The following is a 21,828-nucleotide window of genomic DNA, read 5'->3' as shown; positions in this document are numbered from 1 at the left end:
ATAAGTCTAATGCTAGACTGAGATTGGGAGATGTGTTATAGTTGCACTATAGCAACTTGGGAAAGTGATTAAATTCTTTGTGCTTCTGTTTTCTGTCTGCAAACAAGAAAAAAAAAAAAAGAATTCTGCTTTTCTACAGCATCAGGGCAGATGAACCAATATTGTGTTAACAGCTGCAGTCCTAGCATCATTCGGGGTGGTGTGTGCATGTATTAAATTTATATGCGAGGAATCCACACTTTGCTGTTATAGCAAGGGGTTTTTTATTCCATTTTTGTGCAATCATTAATGCAATCCAAACTTTACATAAGGTATTACAAGACTTTTTCATATGCTTCTCTGGGACACGGGGTGCCAACGTTGGAGATTCAACTCCCTGGATATCAGACATTGAAATATAAATTTAAATATTTGAGATGGCCATCCCTGGCTTGGATCCCTGGAATGCGATTCATCCAAACTATTTCTACCATTTCCCTTAGGATGAGATGTGTTGTCTCCTGGAAGTGCCCGTTTCTCTCCTTTGGCTGTGAAGAAGGCTGGAGTGAACATCTTAGATGATGACAAGGGCAGAAGAAGGTTTCCAGAGAAGGGCAGCGGGGCTGGGGCAGGGTCTGGAGCACAAGTGTGCTGGGGGGAGGCTGGGGGAGCTGGGGGGGTTTAGCCTGGAGAAGAGGGGGCTGAGGGGAGCCCTTCTCGCTCTCTGCAGCTGCCTGAGAGGGGCTGGAGTGAGGGGGGGGCTGGTCTCTGCTCCCAAGTCACCAGTGACAGGACGAGAGGGAACGGCCTCAAGCTGCGTCAGGGGAGGGTTAGGTTGGGTGTGAGGGAAAATGCCTTCCCTGCCAGAGCGGTCAGGCCCTGGCACAGGCTGCCCAGAGAGGTGGGGGAGTCCCCGTCCCTGGGGGGGTTCAACCACCGTGTAGCCGTGGGACTTGGGGCCATGGTTTAGGAGGCCTGGGGGTGTTGGGTTGGGGGTTGGACTTGATGATCCTGGAGGTTTTTTCCAACCTTGATGATGCTATGATTTGATGATTCTATGAGAGCTATGCGCTTGGATAAATCCCTCGTTGCAACGTCAAGGCTTCTGCCCTTCCCTTCTGCTGCCTGTCTCCCAGGTCATTGCCTGGACCCGTGCCTGGGCCTGCTGAGCTCTCTGTCTCTCTTTCCACCTCTTTCTAAGGGAATGTTGGACCCGTCATCCTTTCAGGGTGTCCCTAGTCACGCTAATTCCAACTGCGATTCAATACAGGTGTTTTTTTGTAAACCTAGAAGAAACATGTGATGCTCTCACCTCCCGGTTGCATTTACTTGTGCATGGCAGATGGAGACCAAAGCCCGTGTGTACCTGGGGAAATGTGGTAGAGACGGTAGTGTGGATGGAAAAAAGCCACTTAAATACTTCCCTGAGGACCATTTGCAAATCTTATTTAGGATCTTACGTGCCCCTGAAAGCAGTGCGATTAGCACCTGAAGACCAATGGAGATTTTAGCTCTGTTCATATGACCTTGGCCAAGAAAAGCTAATTCTGTGTCATACCCATAAGGATACTCACAGTCAAGCTGGATTTCTGGAGAAGCACCTTTGCCTCCAAAAATGTACCCATCCTAAACACCTTGCCATGAACTTTGTTTGCATTTTATTAACTTCCCTTGTTCTGAGAAACTTTCTGCTTTGGGCTTCGTTTCCTAGGTTGAATAGCTAGTTTATCATATTTCTGCTAGACGTGAATGAATAACTCAGGTCTTCTGTAATGATGCCAACTCCTACTCAACAATAATGGCTCTGGTCAGTGCCCTGTGCAATGCTTAATACAAAAATAGCTCACCCTTCGAAAATGTGCTGTTCTGGGAGTTGTGATTGTGCAGTTTCATAAATATATATTCATCGTTCTTCCTGAGGAAATATAAACAAGGAATAGTTAATCAGAAATGAGCTACACAGAGGACAGAGGAAAATCAATTATATTCTCTTGAGCTGCCTTCTTTAATGGCTTCTATGAAGATTTATATATTCACATTACAAACACTGAGGAACCAGGCAAAAAAGAGTCATTCTTTTCATGTTTACTTCCAGGCAAAAATATTTTTATATTTTTCTCCTAGGGCAATTTAGGAAAATATTTTTAAAGGAATATTTATTTCTGCAGCTGCTAGGCTTAGTTGGACTGGTAAATATCTCTGCTTCCATTGGTTTGAAAAAATCTGATTACAGAGAAAAGCTTAAAGAGATGACTGGAGAATAAAGGATGAAAGCACAAAAAATAATCCAATATGAGCTTTAATTTAATTATTTTTAATAACTTGTGAACTCTGGGCACATGAGATAAAATGTTCAAACACTTGGGGATTTGGTACTTCTTTGAATGTGGCCCTCCTGGGGATTGGGCTCCAGCTGCTGAGCCTGGATCCAAGGCTACGTTATTCCACTGGTGGGGATCACTGGAATCTGGCAGTTTGGCTTTGCTGAATGGCAGGAAGGAACAAGCTGCATCCTTTGGATGCTGGGATTGACATCTCCTGATCCTCTGCTGTGTTGCCATCTGCATTCCTCCAAAGCCAAGCTTCAAAGCAACGTAATGGTGCTGTTTTACACCAGGATTTGGCCCACAAACTTTTCTCTCATGTCATTTAAGAATTAAGAGGTTCTGGTTGTACCTTATAATTGGCTGTACCTATTAAAACATGGCATGTGTGCATCTGACTCCTTAATTATCCCATCCTAGGGCACTGCAAGGGTCCGGACCAACAGCCTCCGCTTGATTTGGTGCAGCAGTTGTGATCCTGAGAAAATGTCCTCTCAAAGCCTTGTTACTCATCCAATAAATGATAACACAGCTACCAACCTTGCCTCACAGGCATCCCCAGATCACCTGGACTACAGCAGCTCTTCCACCACCGTGAATTCATGATATGGCGAGGGCCATGATCCTCAGTTACATCTTGTGAACTATTTTGGACCACGGTGGGAAATTTGCGGCTCAGGAAAGGTAAGTGATGGAGTGGTTTTGGCATCCTGAGATGTGTGAACACACCTTTATGAGGAGACTATTTTGGCTTTTGCTATTTTTGGTGGTTCACCTCCATGCTGGTTAGCTCTGAGCCAAAGGCCACCAGTGAGACCATCACAATGGTTCATATGACTCCTGATCTCCTGATGTTTTACATTGCAGGCAAAGAAAAGGCAGGTCCGTTCTTTTCTCTTCTGATCCAGACCCTGAAAAATAGCATCTTCTCAGCTATTTCAGCTTTCTCCTTCCCCTGAAACTTCTGGCTTATCTTGCACCAAATACCACCCGGCGGTAGCACCTTCCAGCCCATCTCTGTTCCATTACCTCAACGTGGAAAAGCCATTTCAGGACGTTGATTTCATTATACATCATTGATGGGGGATAAATTATTAAAGGAGATTCATAAAAAATGAAAGACATTTTACACATAGAAGGAGTTCTGACAGTAACCTAGATATGTCACAAAACCTGATCGCCTCCAAATAGGAAATCCTGCCCCTCGCCGGAGCAAAGGGGGGTAAACTATGAAAGATGCATGAGGGTAGAAGGAGAAATGAAGTGACTGGAATGACAGAGTGGGAGATAAACACATCAAGGTAAAGGAAACAAAAGAGAAAAGCCAGTGGAGGAAAGAGGGAATGAATAGAGGTTAAATAATTCAGGTCAGGATTTTTAAGAGCCTTGAAGAAACAAGGCAGCATAAGTCATCTAGGAATCACTGGTGGGGGACAGGGAACCAGCCAAACCCAACATGTTATTCACAGCATGAAGAGCTGTTGGATATCCTGTGCCATTTGGACAGACCTTGGCTGGATAAATCAGCAAGGAGTCAATTCAGGTGGGGGTATTACACCCTTCTGAGGAGGCGGACAATAAATCAGAAGGGCAATTTCAACAGATGCAATTCCAGCAGTTTTGGCCACTTTACACCCAAGAATGCTGTCGCCCTCAAATCCTGATTGAATCCCCCCTCAGTTCTGCCCCGCTCCTCGATGCATCTGTCTGGGAGCTCTCCCCAGACCCCAAGTTCCTTCAATCACAGCTTCATTAAATGTAAAAAAACATCAGATAAGAGTTTTCCAGCATTAATCCAAGCTGCCAGTGCTGCTGGTGGGCAAAGCATCTGCTGTGAACTTCACATGTCTTCTCAGCCCTGGACAATCCTTTTTCATGAGAATCAGCAAAAGTCCTCAAAGCTGTGAAGCCTGGGACCTGCAAAGGCTAAATCCAGTCTGAAACACGCTCCTGAACTCTCTCCTCTTTTCCAGTACTGCTGCTCCGCTTCTCTAGGGGATACATCCTCCCTGGACCAGTTTTATTACCCAGATTCTAGAGGGGGGAACAGAAAATTTTGCCTCCTTCCTCTACCTCCCACTATTGCATTTAATTTCTGATCTGGAAATATTCCTTTTCTTTCCATGCTCTAATTTCTGGTCTCTTGTGTTGCTCCTATTTTAGCCTTGGCTTTGCTTGCTGGGGGGGTTCCCCTTCTCAGCCTTACAGATTCACACTGCTGCTGCTCCAAAGCACAGCCAAACCTGTAAGGATGTACCAAGTACACCACAGATAAAAGCAGTCATGCAAAATTCGGCTGCACTGAATTACTCTTGCTGGTGGGAGGATAATTCCTATTAATCACGTCTATTACAGTAATACCTCAGGATAAGTGAAAGACAGGCAGAGCAGTGAATAGCACAAAATGAGGGAAACTCCCAGCCACAAATACTTTGCAATCTAAAAAGAGAAGCACAGTATGAAATATGTAATACATCAGGTGGGCAACACAACAGTTGGTAACTCAATTATTTTTGAGAGTGGGTGGAACCTGAGTGGGACATATTATGTAGAGGAAGAAAAGCTAAATGGAAAGAGAAGTGGAAGGCAGTAAAAGTCTGAGGATAGCAGCTGACACCAGGAGGAATGGGAGGGAAATATTAGCAATGGAGAACAGAATCTGTCAGGATATAGAAATTATTACCATTTCTTAACACAGAATAAATATTCCAGCTTGTGGCAAAATGAAAATTTTGGGATGAGAAGGGGGAGATGCTGAGTTAAATCAGAATGTTGCATTTCTATGGTGAAATTTGAATATTGTTTTTTTTGGTTGGTCTGAAATATCATACCCAGTCTGGTGGCTGCTTCTGAGTGACATAAATGTTTTCTACAGTGGGCATCTTTTGCCTTCATTTGGGTCAGCATTTAAATCAACTCCACTGTTTCAAAACCTGCCTCTGTGAAATTTCACCTTCCTACTTCGGACACGTTTCCCCGCAGTTTCCACAGGTGAAATAAAAGTTGGTGGCTACTTGTTCCTGCTCTCGCCTTGTGCCGAGCTGCTTCAGGGAGCTGAAGAGGCAGAAAAAATATCTGTATTTTGGTGAATGTTAGGGTTGACTTTTCTGCCCCTCCAAACCAGCTCCCTGGAGATCAGATACTGATGGGAGAACAAGCCTTTTTTCTCATGTTTTCCACCATGGATGTCTGGGTAACTACAAATAATTGCGTATAGACAAGATCCTTGGCTGACTGGATCTATGCTGCCTTTTTTCCTCAGGTGCATCTGATTCAGAGATAAGTGATGAGCCCCAAGACATCAGAGAGCAACACCCAGATGCCTGCCAGGCATCCCCCGGACACCAGCAGCTCCGGGGATGTGGAGAAAAACCTCCTACAGGCCACCGATGCCTGGCACTGGAGCTTTGGAATGGGCTCTTTGCTAATAATTGTGCAATCATGGTAATTATACACAAAAAAAAAGTTAATTACTTAATCATGTGTTACAAGGACCCTTCAGCTATTGAGCGAGGCATACGCTCAGCACAATTATTCACAGACATGTAATCTACTTCCCTTTGTATTGAATATTTCATTAGTTACTATTCACATCTTCTCGCAGGTGCTTTGCAATGGTTCAGTGATTGGATTTACCCTGATTTCTTCTTGGCCTGTACAAAAGCCGTATCTACAAATATTCCTCTGCATTTTATCCCTTTGACTAGAGGTTCTTTTCAACCTTTCTGTTGCCGGAGACAACTCACCACAATGTGAACATCAGGAGCTTGAGGCAACTGCATGTAACTGCTTTGCCTTCAAGGCCCTTTGGGTAGTTCCCTCTCGTTTTGTCCCATGTCTGTAGAGCTCTTGGCACACGGATTTTGGCCATCACAGGGTGCCTTAGCAGTGGTATAATATGAATAGCGAATAGCAGCAGTAACCAACGGTCTCTACAGGTGAAGGAGATTGGATGTCCTAAAACATGCTCTCATTTTAAAGTTGGTCCAGCCATTGCTGCCATCACTCTTAATTTACTTCTGCACAGAACAGGGGCTGTTTAGGAGGAGTACTTATATAGGAGGAGGTGCATCATGGGCTTGCATTTATACTTTTAAATACTTGAATGACTTCTCCAAGCCCAAGGCAGTTTCCTTCTGAACTAGACCCAGCAAACCAGACCCTCTGGTTTTGGAGGGCTTTGGAGTTCCATGGAAGCTGCCCAGCTCTCCCCATCTCTGACGAATTAGCTGCCTGGCATAATTAATTTGGGAAGGAAGAGCAGCCTTCTGCTTACAGTTAGCACTTGCAGAAAGTAAAGTAAATCCCAGCTCCAAGTGTTTCAACACTTCAGCCTAAACCTAGACCTATTTATTGGCGTGTGCTGGAACAGCAGTCTGGGTACTTCATGCACTTGGCTATCCATAGGGAACAGGCTGTAGGGCTGGACTACATCATGTGCTGCGTGTGGACACAGGGACCCTCGCCCAGAAAAGATGGGCATACAGAACAACCAGAGCCGCCAATCCCTTGAACCAGCTGCATTTCTCCTACAACATTTCCAGCTCTTACTTGATAATTTTTCAACCAAACTTTCTTTGAAAAACGCTGAGAAGAACTACTAATTTGCCAGAAAGTTTTTGTGTCTCGTCCAGCATTTCCCCTAAATGGCAAGTTGAAGAAATCGTGTGTTAACAGCCTCAGAAAAAGGTCTGAGATGTTCTTGGCTACAACACAATGACAAGGGGATCTGCCAGGTGTTGCACAAGGCGTGCTTAACCTGGCGATGTCCAAATGGGAGTTCTTGAGAGCAGTTAAGAATTTATAGTCATTAAACCTTCCAAGGATTTTTGAAAAGGGTTGCTGATCCTATCAACTAGGCTTACGGGATAATCTCTGAAATCCAATATGAAAATTCCATGAGTTATGGAAGTGAATCTGATCTCTCTGTTGCTCAGAGATCATCTTCATCATCATCAATCATACCCAGAGATTATCTAATAAATTAGAAAGAACACGGAAACCAGTGCTGTTTTGAAGCTATGAAAAAAGGGAGAATTTAACCCGTTTTCTTTCTCTGACTTTACTGAATATAAATCAAGGCACAGACATGCTAACCGTATTACACAGATCCTGGTGACAGTAACTTCTCAGTGCTTGAGAGACAAGATAAACTGTGGTTCAACTCTGATCACCAGCTTTATTGTATGACAGCCAGACGATACGCATTTCATGCAGACTATAAGTTTGCTCCAACCACCGCTCAGAAGAAAAGTGCTCGGCTTCATGTGCGTTGGTCCTGCACTAAGGTACTTGGTTCTTGGTCTGTAGCACCAGTGGATTTTTCAGGGGTCCTGGAAGCAGAGAAAGAGCATCATTGCAAAGCTGTCAGAGCAATTGGCTGGAGCACGACAACAAAATGCCACCCCCAAGTTGGAATTTGCCCCGTGACAAGTGGCTCTGCCCACCCATGTTTGGTATGTCCTCAGGCTGGTTGGTGAGCCTGGTTCTGGTCCAAAACCCACGGACATCCACAGAATTAGGGGGCTGGAGCTCTTGACTTTTTGACCAGCCCCTGGTTCAGATGGGACCAGGACCAGGCGCACCCATCAGCTATGAAAAATGCTTGCCAATTGATTATAACCTGCATCAAACGAGCACCTCACTGTAAAATTGTCTCACAAAGAAGCAGTTTGTTTCCCTCAAGGCGATGGTGAAAGCCCTATAATGCAGCTCGGGAAGCACCCGGTGCCTGCTAAAACAACCAACAGGAAAGCAAGCCCAGCTAACACAGGCTAACACCCATTTGAGAGCACCTCTCCTCTTCAACAACCCCAGGAGACACCAAAAGGTGATGGTGGCACCAAGGCCTTGGGTCCCTGTTGGCATGAGCTCTGGAGCCAGCTTCTTTGCTGGGGTAAAACAGCAGAGGTGCGTCAGCCTAAGCACCAAGTTTTGATCATGCTTCACGTGTTTCAGGCAACCTATAGCTCCTTTAGAGTGGATTTGGGGTAGTCATGGATGGGAGCATAAGAGAACAAAGCCCAGGAGTTAGGGTAGATGCTGCCAGGAAAAGCTCTGGACAGCTGCTGGAGGGAAGGCCAGGTCTTGTTGAAGTGCAGAGGGAGAGATGAGGAAGGTAAGACCTGTAGGGAAGGAGGGAATCAACCTTCATTAGGCGAGAGAAAGAGAAGGAGGATGTCCAGGAATGAGGAAGATGCGTGATGGATGGGGAGGGATCTGTGAGGCTGCAGAAAGTAGATGGAGAGGCAGGAGAAAGCTGCTCAGCTTTAAAATGGGCAGCTTTGCACAGTGGTTGCATTAAGTGACTGTGGAAATCCCCTTCATCCGCCAGCCTGACATCGGCTTTGTGTAGGGAACGGTTCCAGCCTGCAGGTTAAAGGAGGGAAGGAGAGGCTGACACCAGGGCCAGGAGAAGAAGTGGTAATTACCATCTCCTTGGCCCATGAAACCAGCCTAACCCAGACACGTGAGATTAACCACCCCTGCGTGAGGGGCTCATGGGGCAGGACCACGTGGGGAGCCCTGGCAAGACGGCTCTTGCTCACTCACCTTCATCCTGCCCTTCATGTTTATAGTGAAGAGGCATTTGCTGCCAGAAGCTGTTGGCAGAGGTTGGCATGGCCTTTCCCCTGTGTCCCCAAAGTAGGCAAACTGCTGAGTCCTTCCATCCTACCCGCTCCCAAGGGATTGAGGTGAGCCCAGCACCGCAAGCCAGGGGATAAGGGGAAAATGCAGGGCAGCTCCTCTTTGGAAAGATGCCCCACTGTCAGGTCAGACCAGACCCATACTGCTGATGGACAGACATCTGCTAGGACAGGACCTGTTGCCTGGTGTCTTGAGAAGGCTGGAAACGCCTGCATGTCCTTGCCAGCGGAGGCATGGCTGCCGGCAGCTACTCCAGGCACCAAGCCACCCCCTCCGAGCACGTCTTCCTGATCTAGGAAGGGAGGATGCAGTAACTATGGAGCCTGACGTGAGGCCTTCCGTGCAGTGAGCATGTAATGCTCCACGTTGTAGGTGGGTCAACGCCAGACTAACCCCACCTCTTCCCTGCTCTTGGTGTCCCACCCCGCTCTTGCTGTTGCCCTGCATTTCAGAATAGAGTTTGAAAGCCAAAACCATCTCTCCCTGGAGCGACATAAACTGTTTGAAATCACCCTTCATCAACATTTCCCTTAGCCCCTGCTAGAATCACCAGGGGAATTCAGCCTTTTCAGCAACCTTGGTGTGGTACCTCTTTGTTGAGGCAGCCATGGAAGCCTCAGTGCATGTTTGCGTGGTGGTTACTTCTTCATTTTAATCTGTTGGCTCTTTTCTCATGAGTACGTGCATCCTTCAGCCATGTATTCTCCTCTTCTGGAGGAGAAAGAGGCTGTGTCCCATTCACATCCCCCGGCTACTTCTTTGTTTGCATCGAATACAGATAACTCTGTGATTGTGCTTCCCAGTAAAGCTCATTCCGAACCTGTTTTAAACTGGACGGAGCATGAGGGGGGAGGTAATTACATTATTTTCCCCAGGAATTGGTATCCAGGGACAACAGTGTTGCACAGCCTCTCACCTGGCACAGCAAGGTCCAGCCCTGGGTACCAGCCTTGGGAAGAGTGAGCTAGGAGGGTGCAAATCAAAGGGTTGAAAGGCAAGCCTGACCCTCAAAAGTAATGAGACCTAACATGGAAACAGCAACATTTACAAATTATCTTTGTCTTAGCCAAGCAAGGAAAGAGTTCGGAGATCTTTGTCCTCACGAGGGCTGCCGGTGGCAAAGCGTTGCCTGGTGAGACCCATGTGTGTAGGAGAGGTTAATTATGTGATGTGACAAGGCAAGAAATGGAGGAGATGGATTGGAGGTGACAGATCATTATTCAGGTTACGGCTGAGAGAGATGCAGAAGAAGTGTGAAATTCAGCAAGGGTTCATTTCCCAGAGGCAGCACCTGGTGTTGGGAAACAACGGAAGGATGACCACCACAAGCACACATAGCATGGTCTCCTCTTCGCTGGGCCTGGTGTAACAGCAGGGCGTGTGACTTGGGGCCTAAACTTGCCTCTGATGGTGCTGGGCTTTGACAACGTTACCCCGTTCTTCACAGATGCGGAGGACCTGCTCACGGCTCCCCGCTGTTCCTCTGTGGATTCCGGTCTTGGTGTTTTGGTGGCCTCGTATCAGAACAGAGCTGATGACTTTTATCCTCCTCTGCAAAATTATCTTCCTTGAAAGCAGTTTAACTATCTGGGAGCTGTTATGAGTCTGCATAGACAGAGCCAGCTCCAGGCACACGTAAAATTAAAAGCTGACTTCAAGAGCAACTAGAAGCACCAGGAATCCTATCCTGGTGGCTCAGGAACAGCAACACATCTGTGAAGTTTGGCACCGAAGGGCTGTTTTTTTGCAAAGAACCATGAAATATGGCCTTTATTTCGCAGAGAATTCAGGTGAGGAGACAGATCTCTGTGGAGGAACTGATCTTTTGGTTAGGGCCCTCGCCCAGGACTGTGGCAGGTTCATGTTCCTCGGAAGATACAAACTCATTGATTCCTGGGCAAATGCAATTAACAATTAGGTTACAGGACACGGCGAGTCACTTCTCTCTGCTGAATGCTTTATGGCCCTTTGTGCATCCAAGTCTGCTGCCTGTGCTAATACAAATCTTCTTTGTCCTGGGAAATGACCTGAATGTTGTATTCAGTATCTGGTCTCGGTTACATCCCTCGGAAAAGGCGACGACATCAAATAGTGGGGCTAAATCTGTACATTACATCAGGGAAATGAAGAATTTCAGCCTGGGTCTGTGTCTAAGCAATCAGAGGGGTTGCTATCACTTGCATAGGTTGGGTGTGCCCTGGAAATGTGCACCAGTTTGGGGCCAGAAAGGGCTGAAGGAGAAGAAAGTGTCTGATGGTGAAATCTGACCTGATGTAGGTGTCAGGTGAGCAGCAAGGAGGTTAAACAAATGTCCACCTGCAAAGCAGCAGTTATAGAAGCACTTACAAAGCTCTGCTAGCAGAAATTTACATGTTAGAAGATTTCAATGTACCCCCAAGGTCATCTAGGGACCCCACTGGAATACAGGAATATTGTCCTGAATATCATTCAGTCCCTAAAACAGTGCAGCTGAGATTTTTGGCTGCTGCTTTAGGTTGTTCTAAAACTTTTTCAGTCTTGGAGTCTGGAGTTTGGAGGAGGAGGGGGTCAGCATGGCAGGTGGGCCATGGTGACACATGGGAAAGGATAGAGGGCATTACCTACACCCAGGGATCCTCTTTCCTGCTGCCTCTTTCCAGTATCTACACTGAAATCCCAAGAGCCTGGAGATGTTAAGCACAACCCAGCTGCAGGTCTCGCTTGTCCTAGATGAAATTTCCAGGCTCCTCACTGAGGAGGACTGAACCTCCCCACACAGTCCATCTCGTCTGTCTGCTCTTGCACAGCACCACTGAAGGAAGCCCAGGGGACCGAGCACTGCTTGATCCTTCTCCTATCCGTGTCCACCAACCAGCTTCAGTCTGGCCTTGAGTTAGGCCTTCAGACCTAACTTCTGCAGATGGCCCATGAAACCAGACTGATGGCCACGCTGTGAGCTCAGCTGCTCACTCAGCATAAGGAGCCTCCTTTGCTTTCTGGCAGGGTGGTGTCACACCACTGGCAGTGAGGGTCACAGTAAGGGTAGAGGAACCGAGCTGCTCCTGCACCTTTCCGTGTGTGTGTGGAGCAGATGGGAAGAAGCACCATCTCCATAGCTCCAGCCAGCACAAACCAAACTGGCATGTTCAGGCAAAAAATTAGGACAAGGAGGGAGAAAGGAGGCACCTGGGACTTAGTCACAGTTGTGTCCCTGCTGTACTCACAGGTTGAAGGGACCAAGGGCAGGCCCAGTCCTAGCCTGGGATGGAGGGAGCAGATGTTCAAGGCACCTTCTGAACCACAGGAAGCCTCATGGGAATGCATCTCTCCAACATATCCTGCTGCTAAGCCAGGTACCGCTTCTTCCCCTGAGAGAGGGGCACCTGCTTGGATTTCCACTGACACACTTCTGCCCACTGTTTTCTGTAGTGCGCAGGGAAATGTAATTCCTTTATCATCGGCTGCCTCTGCTCTGGGCTACCAGACTTTTTCTTCCTTCTCCTCAGCTGCTGCATTGTTGAGCCACCTGCCAGCCCAGGACATCTCTGCATGAAGCTGGAGAAAGGCCAACCTCTTTATCAGACGTACCAGAATTGCAAAGGACAGGAGGTCATGCAGCTCTGAATAAGCCAGGCTCCTACACAGACACAAAGCTTGTCTCTGTGGCTGTAACAAAGAAAGGAAGGTACCAGGGAACAAAGACACGAGCAGAGCCATCCCAAAAGACTACGGATAGAGCTGTGGCAGCAAGACTGACTGCTGGACTGGCCATGAGGACAGACACACAGTGCACTTGCAGACACATCTACTGAAGCCACACCAAGAAATGAGAGAGAGAAAGGACAGTCAGTGGGTGAGGTATTGTTTATTCTAAGCAGTGAGCGTTATTGCACAGTACAGGCAAAGAAAAAGGCTTACAGTCCAAGAGAGACAAGACTGGACACGAGACAGTAACTTGGGGAGGATGGGAAGGAGAAGGTCCCTGGTAGAGCTGGGTGTTTGGGATGACCTGGAGGGGAAAGGTGTTGGGGTGGGAGAGGTGGGAGAAAACAAAGGGCTGAAGAAACAGCTGTGGGACAGACACTGAAAAGCTGGCAAGGGCAATGGAGGGAAAATGATTTTGAAGGCAAAAGGAATAGTGGCATGGCAGGTAGATGGGGGTCTGGTGGGGTGGCAAGGGCCTTGAAGACTGCATGTGAAGGAGCCAACAGACAGCGAAGTCTGATCAGCGATGACAGTTGGGGGGGGGCGGGAGCAGGGGCAATGTGGGCAAGGACATCCACTGCCCTGTGACTCCAAAGCACTATTTCATTAAATTAAAGGTGCCTTGTTGGCTCGTGTCCTTGCTGATAAATCTCTTGGTTCCAAGCAAGGTGGCCGCTGAACCAGTCCTTAGTTGGGTACTAAATCCTGAACAGGCCAAGGAGCAGGTCAGTCCAATGACCAAGGACTATGCTCAGGACTTCCCCGTCTTGACCATCGGGTACTGGCACCAGCAAGTTCCTGGGTGCTGTTTAACTGATGAGGAAGACCCACCTGCCACAGCCATTGGGTGGTGAGCTCCCCTTCACCACGCACCGTGGAGGGTGCTCCTCACCCTCTGCCGTGGCCCAGCTCTCCAGACCTTTCACAGGCAGGGCATGAGGGTCTCTGGTTCCTCAAGGAGACATGGGAAGACCTAACTTTGCTCAGGGGCTTGAGGTTGCTGCATGTCTCAGGCAAGGGTGGGGTGGGAGGTGGGCAGATGACAACAAGGGGGTTTCAGGACTGTTTCCCCCTTTCCATCTCTCACACCACTGAACCGCTGGCATTGAAGGAACGGTTATTATTCCTCTATGCTCTCACATATCTCTAAGACCTGTCAGTACGCCTCATCCATCATTTTTCTGGTGGCTGGTCCTTGCCGTTGGTTTCCGTTGAGCAGACTCCCTGCAGGGAAAGTTAACGCTTTAGAAAGCATGAAGATGCCCTCAATCCATTAGCAGGCTTTTCTTTTATCCTTGGGCTCATATCTCCTCCACACGGCAGTCATGATTAGGGAGCTGTTTCCAAGGCACCCTGCAACAGAAATTAAGACTGTTTACAAGCAATCGCCATAGCTTGTGATAAACCACCAATCCTGAAGTACTCAGAACTGTGTTACCCCTCAGTGCAGACCTCTGAGCTTGTGAGTAGACCCAGTGGCATTAGTGGAATTGCTCCCAACCCAGAAAGCTCACGTGAATAAGGGCAAATAGAAGTGGGCTGTCAAATTCCCAGTTGGATCAAACTTACCATGACACTGCTGGAGACAGGGAGAGCTGAAGCCCATGTCTGAACATCACAATATTTTCCAACTGTGCAAAAGATACTGTTCTTAGTGCTGAACATGGCCATGTCATCACATTCATACTAGGGAATTTCTTCTTCCTGTACAGCTCCTCTTCTTCATTTGACGTTGCTGTTGCTGTGGGGGATGGTGGTTATTCCTTGGATGTTGGCAGGTACCAGGTAGGACAGAGACATCTTCTCAAAAAGTCCCTTTCTCTCCTGCACTGGCCTATAAATAAACCCAAAATCCAAAGGATATTGCAACACAGGAGGCTGCATTTGTATAAGGGCTGACACATCAGCTGATGAAACATCTGTACTCATCCTTTGACCTTGCTTTACCAGTCAGGGATGTAATAAGGATCACCAAGATTTTCAAAGGAAGCTCAGAGATATGGAAGTGGTAAAATCAGTAAATCTCAGTCCCACGCCCAAGGCACTTAGGCCCCCGCCTGATGCAGGGAACAGGATGGAGGGATGAAGAGCATCAGGTAGGAACCTCTTCATCCATCCACGCACAAGTCTTCGGGGGTGTGTATTTGAAAGCACACGATGTATTTGAAAGCAACTGATTAAAATAGGACACATGCTGGTCACCCCTCATGAGGCTGCTCACACCCTGTGCAGTCAAAGCGACACCTCTGCAAAGCCGCACTCAGACGCTCCGTTATTAAGAGTGTGAGAAGCAGACTTGACTCTTTAAATTCAACATGCCAGCATTTTCTCTCCCCTCCTTGACCCCTCACCAGACGCCAACACTGACAATTAGCACGGTTTTTACTCCAGCCAGCGCCTCCACACTAAATGCTCGTATAAGACAAAGCATTTCATTTCTAGTAACCCACCTCCAGTGCTTTGCAGAGACATCGTTCCCACAACAACCCTTGATAAAAGGTGGGCAGTGCCAGTCAGTGATGACTTGGCAAAGATTGAGGAGGGAGTCAGTAGCAGCGGGTTCAGACAGTGATGGTTAAAGACCAGGGAACCCACTCCCCATGCCCGTCATCAGCCCAGTGGGTCTTACTGTCTCTTGGAAATGCATCCTGCCCCTTTGGGTGTTTAGGCTTTGCGATGCTGAGCAAGGTCAGAGCGCAACAGGACAGCAAGGGCGTATTTTCCAGCACTGAGTGTGGGCAGCTGTGTGGGAGCAGCTGGATCACCCACCCATGCTGCAGTGTGGAACAGACCCCATACCTTTGTGTCATGGGAGAAACCTTTCGTTGGCCAACATGGATTGTCACAGATAAGCCCCATCGACGACCAGTCTTTTAACAATGAACATTTTCCCCAAGACCAGCTGTGAAGGGGTGAAACGACAAATCCCCAGACCGACAGCTCAGCTGAAACGCTTTGCAGATCATATAGTTATGCATGATCGATGAATGGATGAAGCTGGTGGGGAAGGGAGAGGGAAGGCAGGGTGATACGGCAGGACAGCCGAAAGCAGTGCTGTTGTTAGCGTGTAGTCACAGACGGGATAAAATCAGTAAGTGATTTGTAAACCAGGCAGGGATGAGAAATAGCACCCAGAAACAGCAATGCAGAAAAGGGTCGGTGCTTTGTGGAAGTCAGCAGAGCTATATTGGAGGAGAGATTTCAAAAGACAACCCCAATACAGACAATTTTCCCCAGGTTGGTGGGGATGTTATTGGAATACCCGTTAAAAAAGAGAAAGCATTATTAAAAATAAAAGTTGGAGGTAGGAGCTTAGAGGCTAACTAAAAGAAAAAAGAGATGAAACAAAGATTAGGGTTCACCATTTAAAATAAAATTGTGCCCTCAACCCTGCTTTCTTCTCAACCACCATTTTCTCTAGATAGCAAACACTTTCATTAATATAAAATCAATGATTTGTGCTTCCGCAGACACTGTCAAATGCCTGTTCAGTGGTGGCTAAGCTGAAAGTGCTCAACCCAAGAATTTGCCACCTCCTTTCAATGAGGATTTATACTCCCTTGACCCCTCATGGGTCTTTCAGGTGGTTTTGGGCCAAATCAAAAGCTGTAGGCAGTTTGGAAAGGGTGCATAATTAAGCGACCTCATCCACAGCCCCTCCCCCCCCTCCAGCTCTCGATGGGGTTCGGTTTCGGCTCCCTGATCCAGCGCAAGGCGGACAGGAGCAAGGTGCAGCAGCAGCCTGCGCGCAGGGCACGCACCGCACCGACCCTCTGCTCGGCACGCCGTTACGTACAGAAAATGAAAGCAAACTACCTGCTCCGTCCGCGTGCCTTCACTGGCCATCTTCACGCTTGCCAATGGCTAGCTCTCGCGCTAGTCTGAGCTTAGGAGCCATCTAAACACAGCCTGTGACAGCTCAGTTGTCCCTACGGCAGGCATGGAAGTGGCGGCTCTGAGCAACACAAATCTGGTTACAGTTGGGTGTTTCTTTCACTTAACTGTGCTTCTTATCGAGAAAACAAGATCAAGGAGGTGGTATTCGTCTTTAGCATTTATTTATCATTGGGAAAAAAAAAACCCCTTTGAGCAAGCAAAGATCACAAGCACGTCACAATCAATTGGCTATACATTAATTTGTGTGTTTGTGTGTGTTCGTGTGTGTGCGTGTGTGAGTGTGTGTCATTCTCATTAGAACAGCAAGAATGAAAAAGCACCACGAGGAGGTGTGCTTAACACATTACAAGAGACAGTTTGTGATATATGCAACCAAACCCAGGCCACAAAATATTAATTAGACACTTCCTATCTGCCTCCAAGAGGCAAGAGTTTGTGGAATTCATGGGAGCCATGTTTTTACACCGGACGCGTTGCAAATGGAGAAGCAGGTGATCGGTGTGCAAAGCAGTCAGAAAACAGGAGCTCAGTCAGCAATTAGCACCATTTTGCAGAAAGGAGTAACAGTACAATACAGTGGAAATGAGGAAGCAAGCACTAGACAGCACAGGAACCTTCACAGGGTAAAAAGCAAAACATTTCTTTTTATCTTTTTACAAGGAAAGCAAAACATATTACAAATTAGCGGTGAAACAGGATCAGCATTGTGGTAGCTGGAAACATATAACAGCAGAGCACCCTTTCCCAGAGGGATTGACAAGCTCAGAGTCCAAAGTGAACTTGAAACGGCAGAGATTTGGTCTCCTTTCTGATAAACCTGAGTGGGTTGGATGGGCATAAGGTCTGTGGAAGGTAGAGCAATGCAGGATTTCACCCTGAGGCCTGACTCTGCTGCAGTTCCTGGCATTTAATGCAATGCTAAACTGTGTGCTGGGATGTGTGCTGAGGACCTGGGGCGCATGGAGCAGAGGCCTGGATTTATATCCCTATTTTGTTGCTGTCTGAGAGGGAGGTTCCCAGGCCCTGCCGGTCTCCCCGGCTCTTTCTGCAAAGATTGAAATCTTCCAAGGATCATGCATCCCACCCAAAGAGAGGTGTCCAAAATAGGTAGCTCAATGGCCCTTGGAAAGTTCCTTCACTAGAGAGGGAGTTTAGACCACTGGCTAGCACTGTAGTTAGACGCCACCAAAAACCTCATGTGTTAAGGAAACGTAAGGCCATACTCTGACCACTCACTACGCATGTTTCATTCAAACACTGTGATGGATGCTCTTCATTGAGAAGAAGCAACCCTGAAGCCCTAGATGACAAGCAGTTGATCCAGAGTCATGAGGATGCTTGGATTAGGTGGTCTGAGCATCGTAATGATATTCCTTGGGCAAAACTTGGTTACCCTTGAAGTCAAGGGCTAAATTCCCATTGAATTCAAGGCGAAATGGTGGCAAGTGTGCTGTCTCTTTGAATGTGAAGCTTTGGGCCAAAAAAGAATTGGGAGAATTGTTTGGCATGGTCTTTCCTTACGTGCAGGGAGCTTGGTGTGTTGGGTGATTGTATGTCTACATGCCTTCCTGACATGTTCTGCCTGCTGTGACACGTCATCTCCACGGCTGTTGCTATATCCTGTGACAGGAAAGGACGTTACTGAGGAGTGTGAGGATGGATGAAGCATCTAAATGCCAAGGAATCACACCAAGTCTTGGAAGCTCAGGCTTCTCTGGCCAGTTGTCCCTTGTGCGACGGGGTGGGAAGAGCTGTGAGCGGCACTCCCCTCCACCAGCTCAACGCAAGCCTTTCGCCAAGCTGCTCTGGAGACAGAGCTAAGCTTTGCACTCGAGCAGTGCTGCAGGGGCTTCTGAGCACTCAGAAAAGCAATGGTCAATATGGACAGGTCAGCATCTCCATGGAGCATGCACATCAAGAAATGCACCACATTCGCAAAGATTTCCACAGTTTTACTTCCTGGAGGATTTCCCTGGTTTCCTCCTAAACATTGGAGGTTTAAATATATATATATATTTCTATATATGAATATGTATTTTCCACATACACAACCTGACTAGCTCATAGCACACAGTTCTAACATAGCTAAGCTTGGAAATACACCACTGAATTCAGAACACTACACTTACTTATACTCAAAGCTTTAGGCTGTTAGCGCAAGGCAAACAGGACGCATCACACAATACACTGAACTTGGCATTTATTCGTTACTAAGGCCAGCAAATGTCACTATCTGTATACCACAGAGCTTTCCTCCTCTTTGGAAACTTTCTCTCAGCCTTGTAGCCCAGCACTCGTTTATGTTTCCAAATGACCCAATTCTAATGGGGCAGGACCCCAAAAATGGGACTCCTCACCCTCCCAGCCCATCCTCTTTTCTGTTAAGATAGTTTCACATCTCTAAAATATCCTAGCAGCAAGACTCTCCTCATTCAAACACCTCTACAGCAACACAGTTCTGATACTCTCCTCCTACACCACCTCCCTACCCTACCTCCCATCTCTCTTTTCGTTCTTCCCAATTGTCTGTTCTCTGAAAGTTTCAGGTTGGATCGCGTGTTAGGACAGAAATATTGAGCTGCAAAAATAAAGAAGAATCCTGCAACCTGACTTGCAGCTACTCTGCTACAGGAGAGTTTAACAGCTCAGTTTGGTGGGATCAAGATTAATCCTTACGAATTTAGGACCCAATCCAGGAGTTAGGCATGTAAATTCGGGTTAGGACCATACCCCTCCCAGCTCCCATTGACTCAATGACCCAAATTTTGGGGCGTGCAATGCCAGTCTGTTGGGCTAGTTCATAGTCGCTGACAAATGGTCCTGCTGTGTTTACAGCTTCCAAACTGGTCTTGCTGGGCATGGGGACTTCCTAGAGTAAGAGCACAGTAAATAAGATTGAAACCCTTGCCTGGAGGGAGTCTGGGGAACCCAGCAACTGGTTTATGGCCCTCTTAGGATGCTTACGAGCTAACATGAACTCCAACAGCTGGTAGAGTCGAATCAACGGGGACTGCCAGCTCTAGCCAACCTTGGTTACTTATTTCTTTCTACCCCTTGGAAGACCACATCTGCAAACTAAACCTCTTTCTGACATCTAGCTCTGTCTACTGGCACCCCAGAAGTGAAGAAAGCAGACCAAGATTCAAAACAAACCAGGAATAACTAAAAAGATCCATAACCTAGGGAAAACAATAGGGAAGAACAGCCTGCCAATAACCTAGTCTGACCTGCCACATGTTTGGGAAGTCTTCGCTGCTCTCTGCACCTTCCCTCGCTCCTTTTTTTTTTTCTCAGTTGAGTCTTTTGAGTGGTGTTGATGGGTGAAGCTGCCTTAATACAGCTAGAACTATCCCCCAGTTACCCTGGGGGAAGAGTTGGCCCTTTACTTGCACAGGATCTCCTTCCCTGTTGCTTCTTGGAGCAAAAGTCCCACCGGTGTCACCAGGGGAAATCACTTTTGGCCAAACCACTGATTCTAGTAGATTTATGGCAGATCCATGGCACCACGAATGAACCTCTGATCCTCTCTGCCTTTAAAACCTTTCACCTGCCGACACCAGTGGGAGATGACCAAACAATGGCCAACCCCAAAAGGCCCTCATGGGATGAGAGCACAGCCCCTCCATGGCTCGATGGGCACTTTGACGCCGTCAAAGCATTGACGGACCAAGCCTGAGGAAAGGGACAGGCTGCTGGGCGCAATCATGGTTGATCCATCATCTTCATCTCCTACGACCCCACTTGTGCATTCCCACGTCCCTCACTCTGTGCAGAGCCGTGTTGTGCAGGCAAAGCAGAACAACCTGACCTCAAAAACAAGGATTCCCTAATCCTCCTTGGAAATAAAACAGAAAAGCTTCTAATACAATCAGAACAAAAAGCAGATTAGAAGCCTCTAATTAATTTTGTGGCCTTTATTTAATCAAAAAAAAAAAAAAGGAAAGAAAGGAAGAAAGAAAGAAAGAAAGGGAAAAAAAAAAAACGAGAAAGAAAGGAAAGTGTAGTGACATTTACTCTTTTGCCTCAGCCAGTTTATTGTTCATCTCTTTACTTTTCTCCTTGTCCTCTGGCTTTGCTGTGTTGGAGGTCTCGGCGCTCTTTTTCTTGGCAGCCCGGCCAGATGCAATCTGCTTGTCTTTGGCCTTTTTCAGGGGTTTATGGCTTGTTGTGGTCTTTTTTGGTTTGGAAGGCTTTACGCTAGGCTTTTCCACCTGCATGGAGGGTGACATGCAAAAGGACAACACAGAGATGGAGAGAGAGAGAGAAAGAGAGACACAAGGACAGGTGGAAAACAGGATTTAGATCAGAAACAGCATGAATGTTATTTATCTACTCAACTATGACCTGCCCTCTGACTTGAAGAGGGGTTTTGCAAGCCCAGAGGGGATTGTCTTTCTCTGGATTCGAGGCAGAGAAGTGACGCTCAGGACAATGAGGCTGGTACAAATCCCCACCTTTCTTGCAGGACGTGACTCCTCGGTCTGCTTGTCCCTAATAGATTTCTACAATAGATTGCCTGGGGTAGCTGGGGCACAGGACATCAAGTTGCACCTCAACAAAGTCCACAACAGTGTCTTGCATCCACTTGTTTCTACAGCCCCCAAGGTAGGGAGGATGGCTTCAAAATTAAGGAGGATCAGAAGCCTTCAGCTCCTCCATGCTGGCCCTGCCATCCTGATGAGACCTCACAAATCTAAGCACTTACAAACTCTGGGAAGGACTAAAACTGTGCAGACTGACTACATTTATATGCAGATCCTCCACTGCTCCTAGAAACAAGGCTGGAAGACATTTTAGCCCAGGCCCTTCTTGGCACCTGTCCTCCATCTGATCAAAGCCAAAAGTGCTTACTGTCAAAATCTGCGGAGCGCTCCGAACTAACTGCAGATGAAGATCTGGCTCTTACCATGTTGGTCCTGGGAAAAAGTGTAATGTGGTGTGCCTATAGTTTTGGAGGGAGAAAGAGAAAGCTGTCTAGATAATCACCTAGGAAATCACAATGCAAAAACCCCTTCATTTGGGCCCTACCTCACTTCTTTACAGTTTGACGTAGGGCAGTATCGCCTCCAAAGTGCATCAACCTGTACTAGAGCCCATAGAATCATGGAACGGTTTGGGTTGGGAGGAACCTTAAAGATCATCTACTTCCACCACACCTGCCATGGGCAGGGACGCCTTCTACTACATCATGTTGCTCAAAGCCCTGTCCAACCTGGCCATGAACACTGGAGGTAGCATCTACAACTTCTCGGGGCAACCTGGGCCAGTGTCTCACCACCCTCAGCGTAAAACATTT

At 47.4% G+C, this 21,828-nt stretch overlaps 1 protein-coding gene across 1 annotated transcript in view; it reads right to left on the bottom strand.

The window, feature by feature from the left end:
* Window positions 1-7,397: 7,397 nt before the first annotated feature.
* Window positions 7,398-21,828, bottom strand: part of MAP6 (microtubule associated protein 6) — a 48,364-nt gene continuing 33,933 nt past the window's right edge. The window contains exons 3-4 of the mRNA XM_064441539.1: window positions 20,547-20,743; window positions 7,398-7,636 (exon numbers count right to left, since the gene is read on the bottom strand). Coding sequence (XP_064297609.1) covers window positions 7,567-7,636; window positions 20,547-20,743 — 267 coding nt within the window. The 3' untranslated portion in view covers window positions 7,398-7,566. The remainder of the gene's footprint in view (window positions 7,637-20,546; window positions 20,744-21,828) is intronic.

Source organism: Phalacrocorax carbo, chromosome 1, assembly GCF_963921805.1.
Source record: "Phalacrocorax carbo chromosome 1, bPhaCar2.1, whole genome shotgun sequence".
NCBI lineage: Eukaryota > Metazoa > Chordata > Aves > Suliformes > Phalacrocoracidae > Phalacrocorax > Phalacrocorax carbo.
Note: the sequence above shows the minus strand (reverse complement) of the source record. Positions and strands in the feature narration are given on the sequence as shown.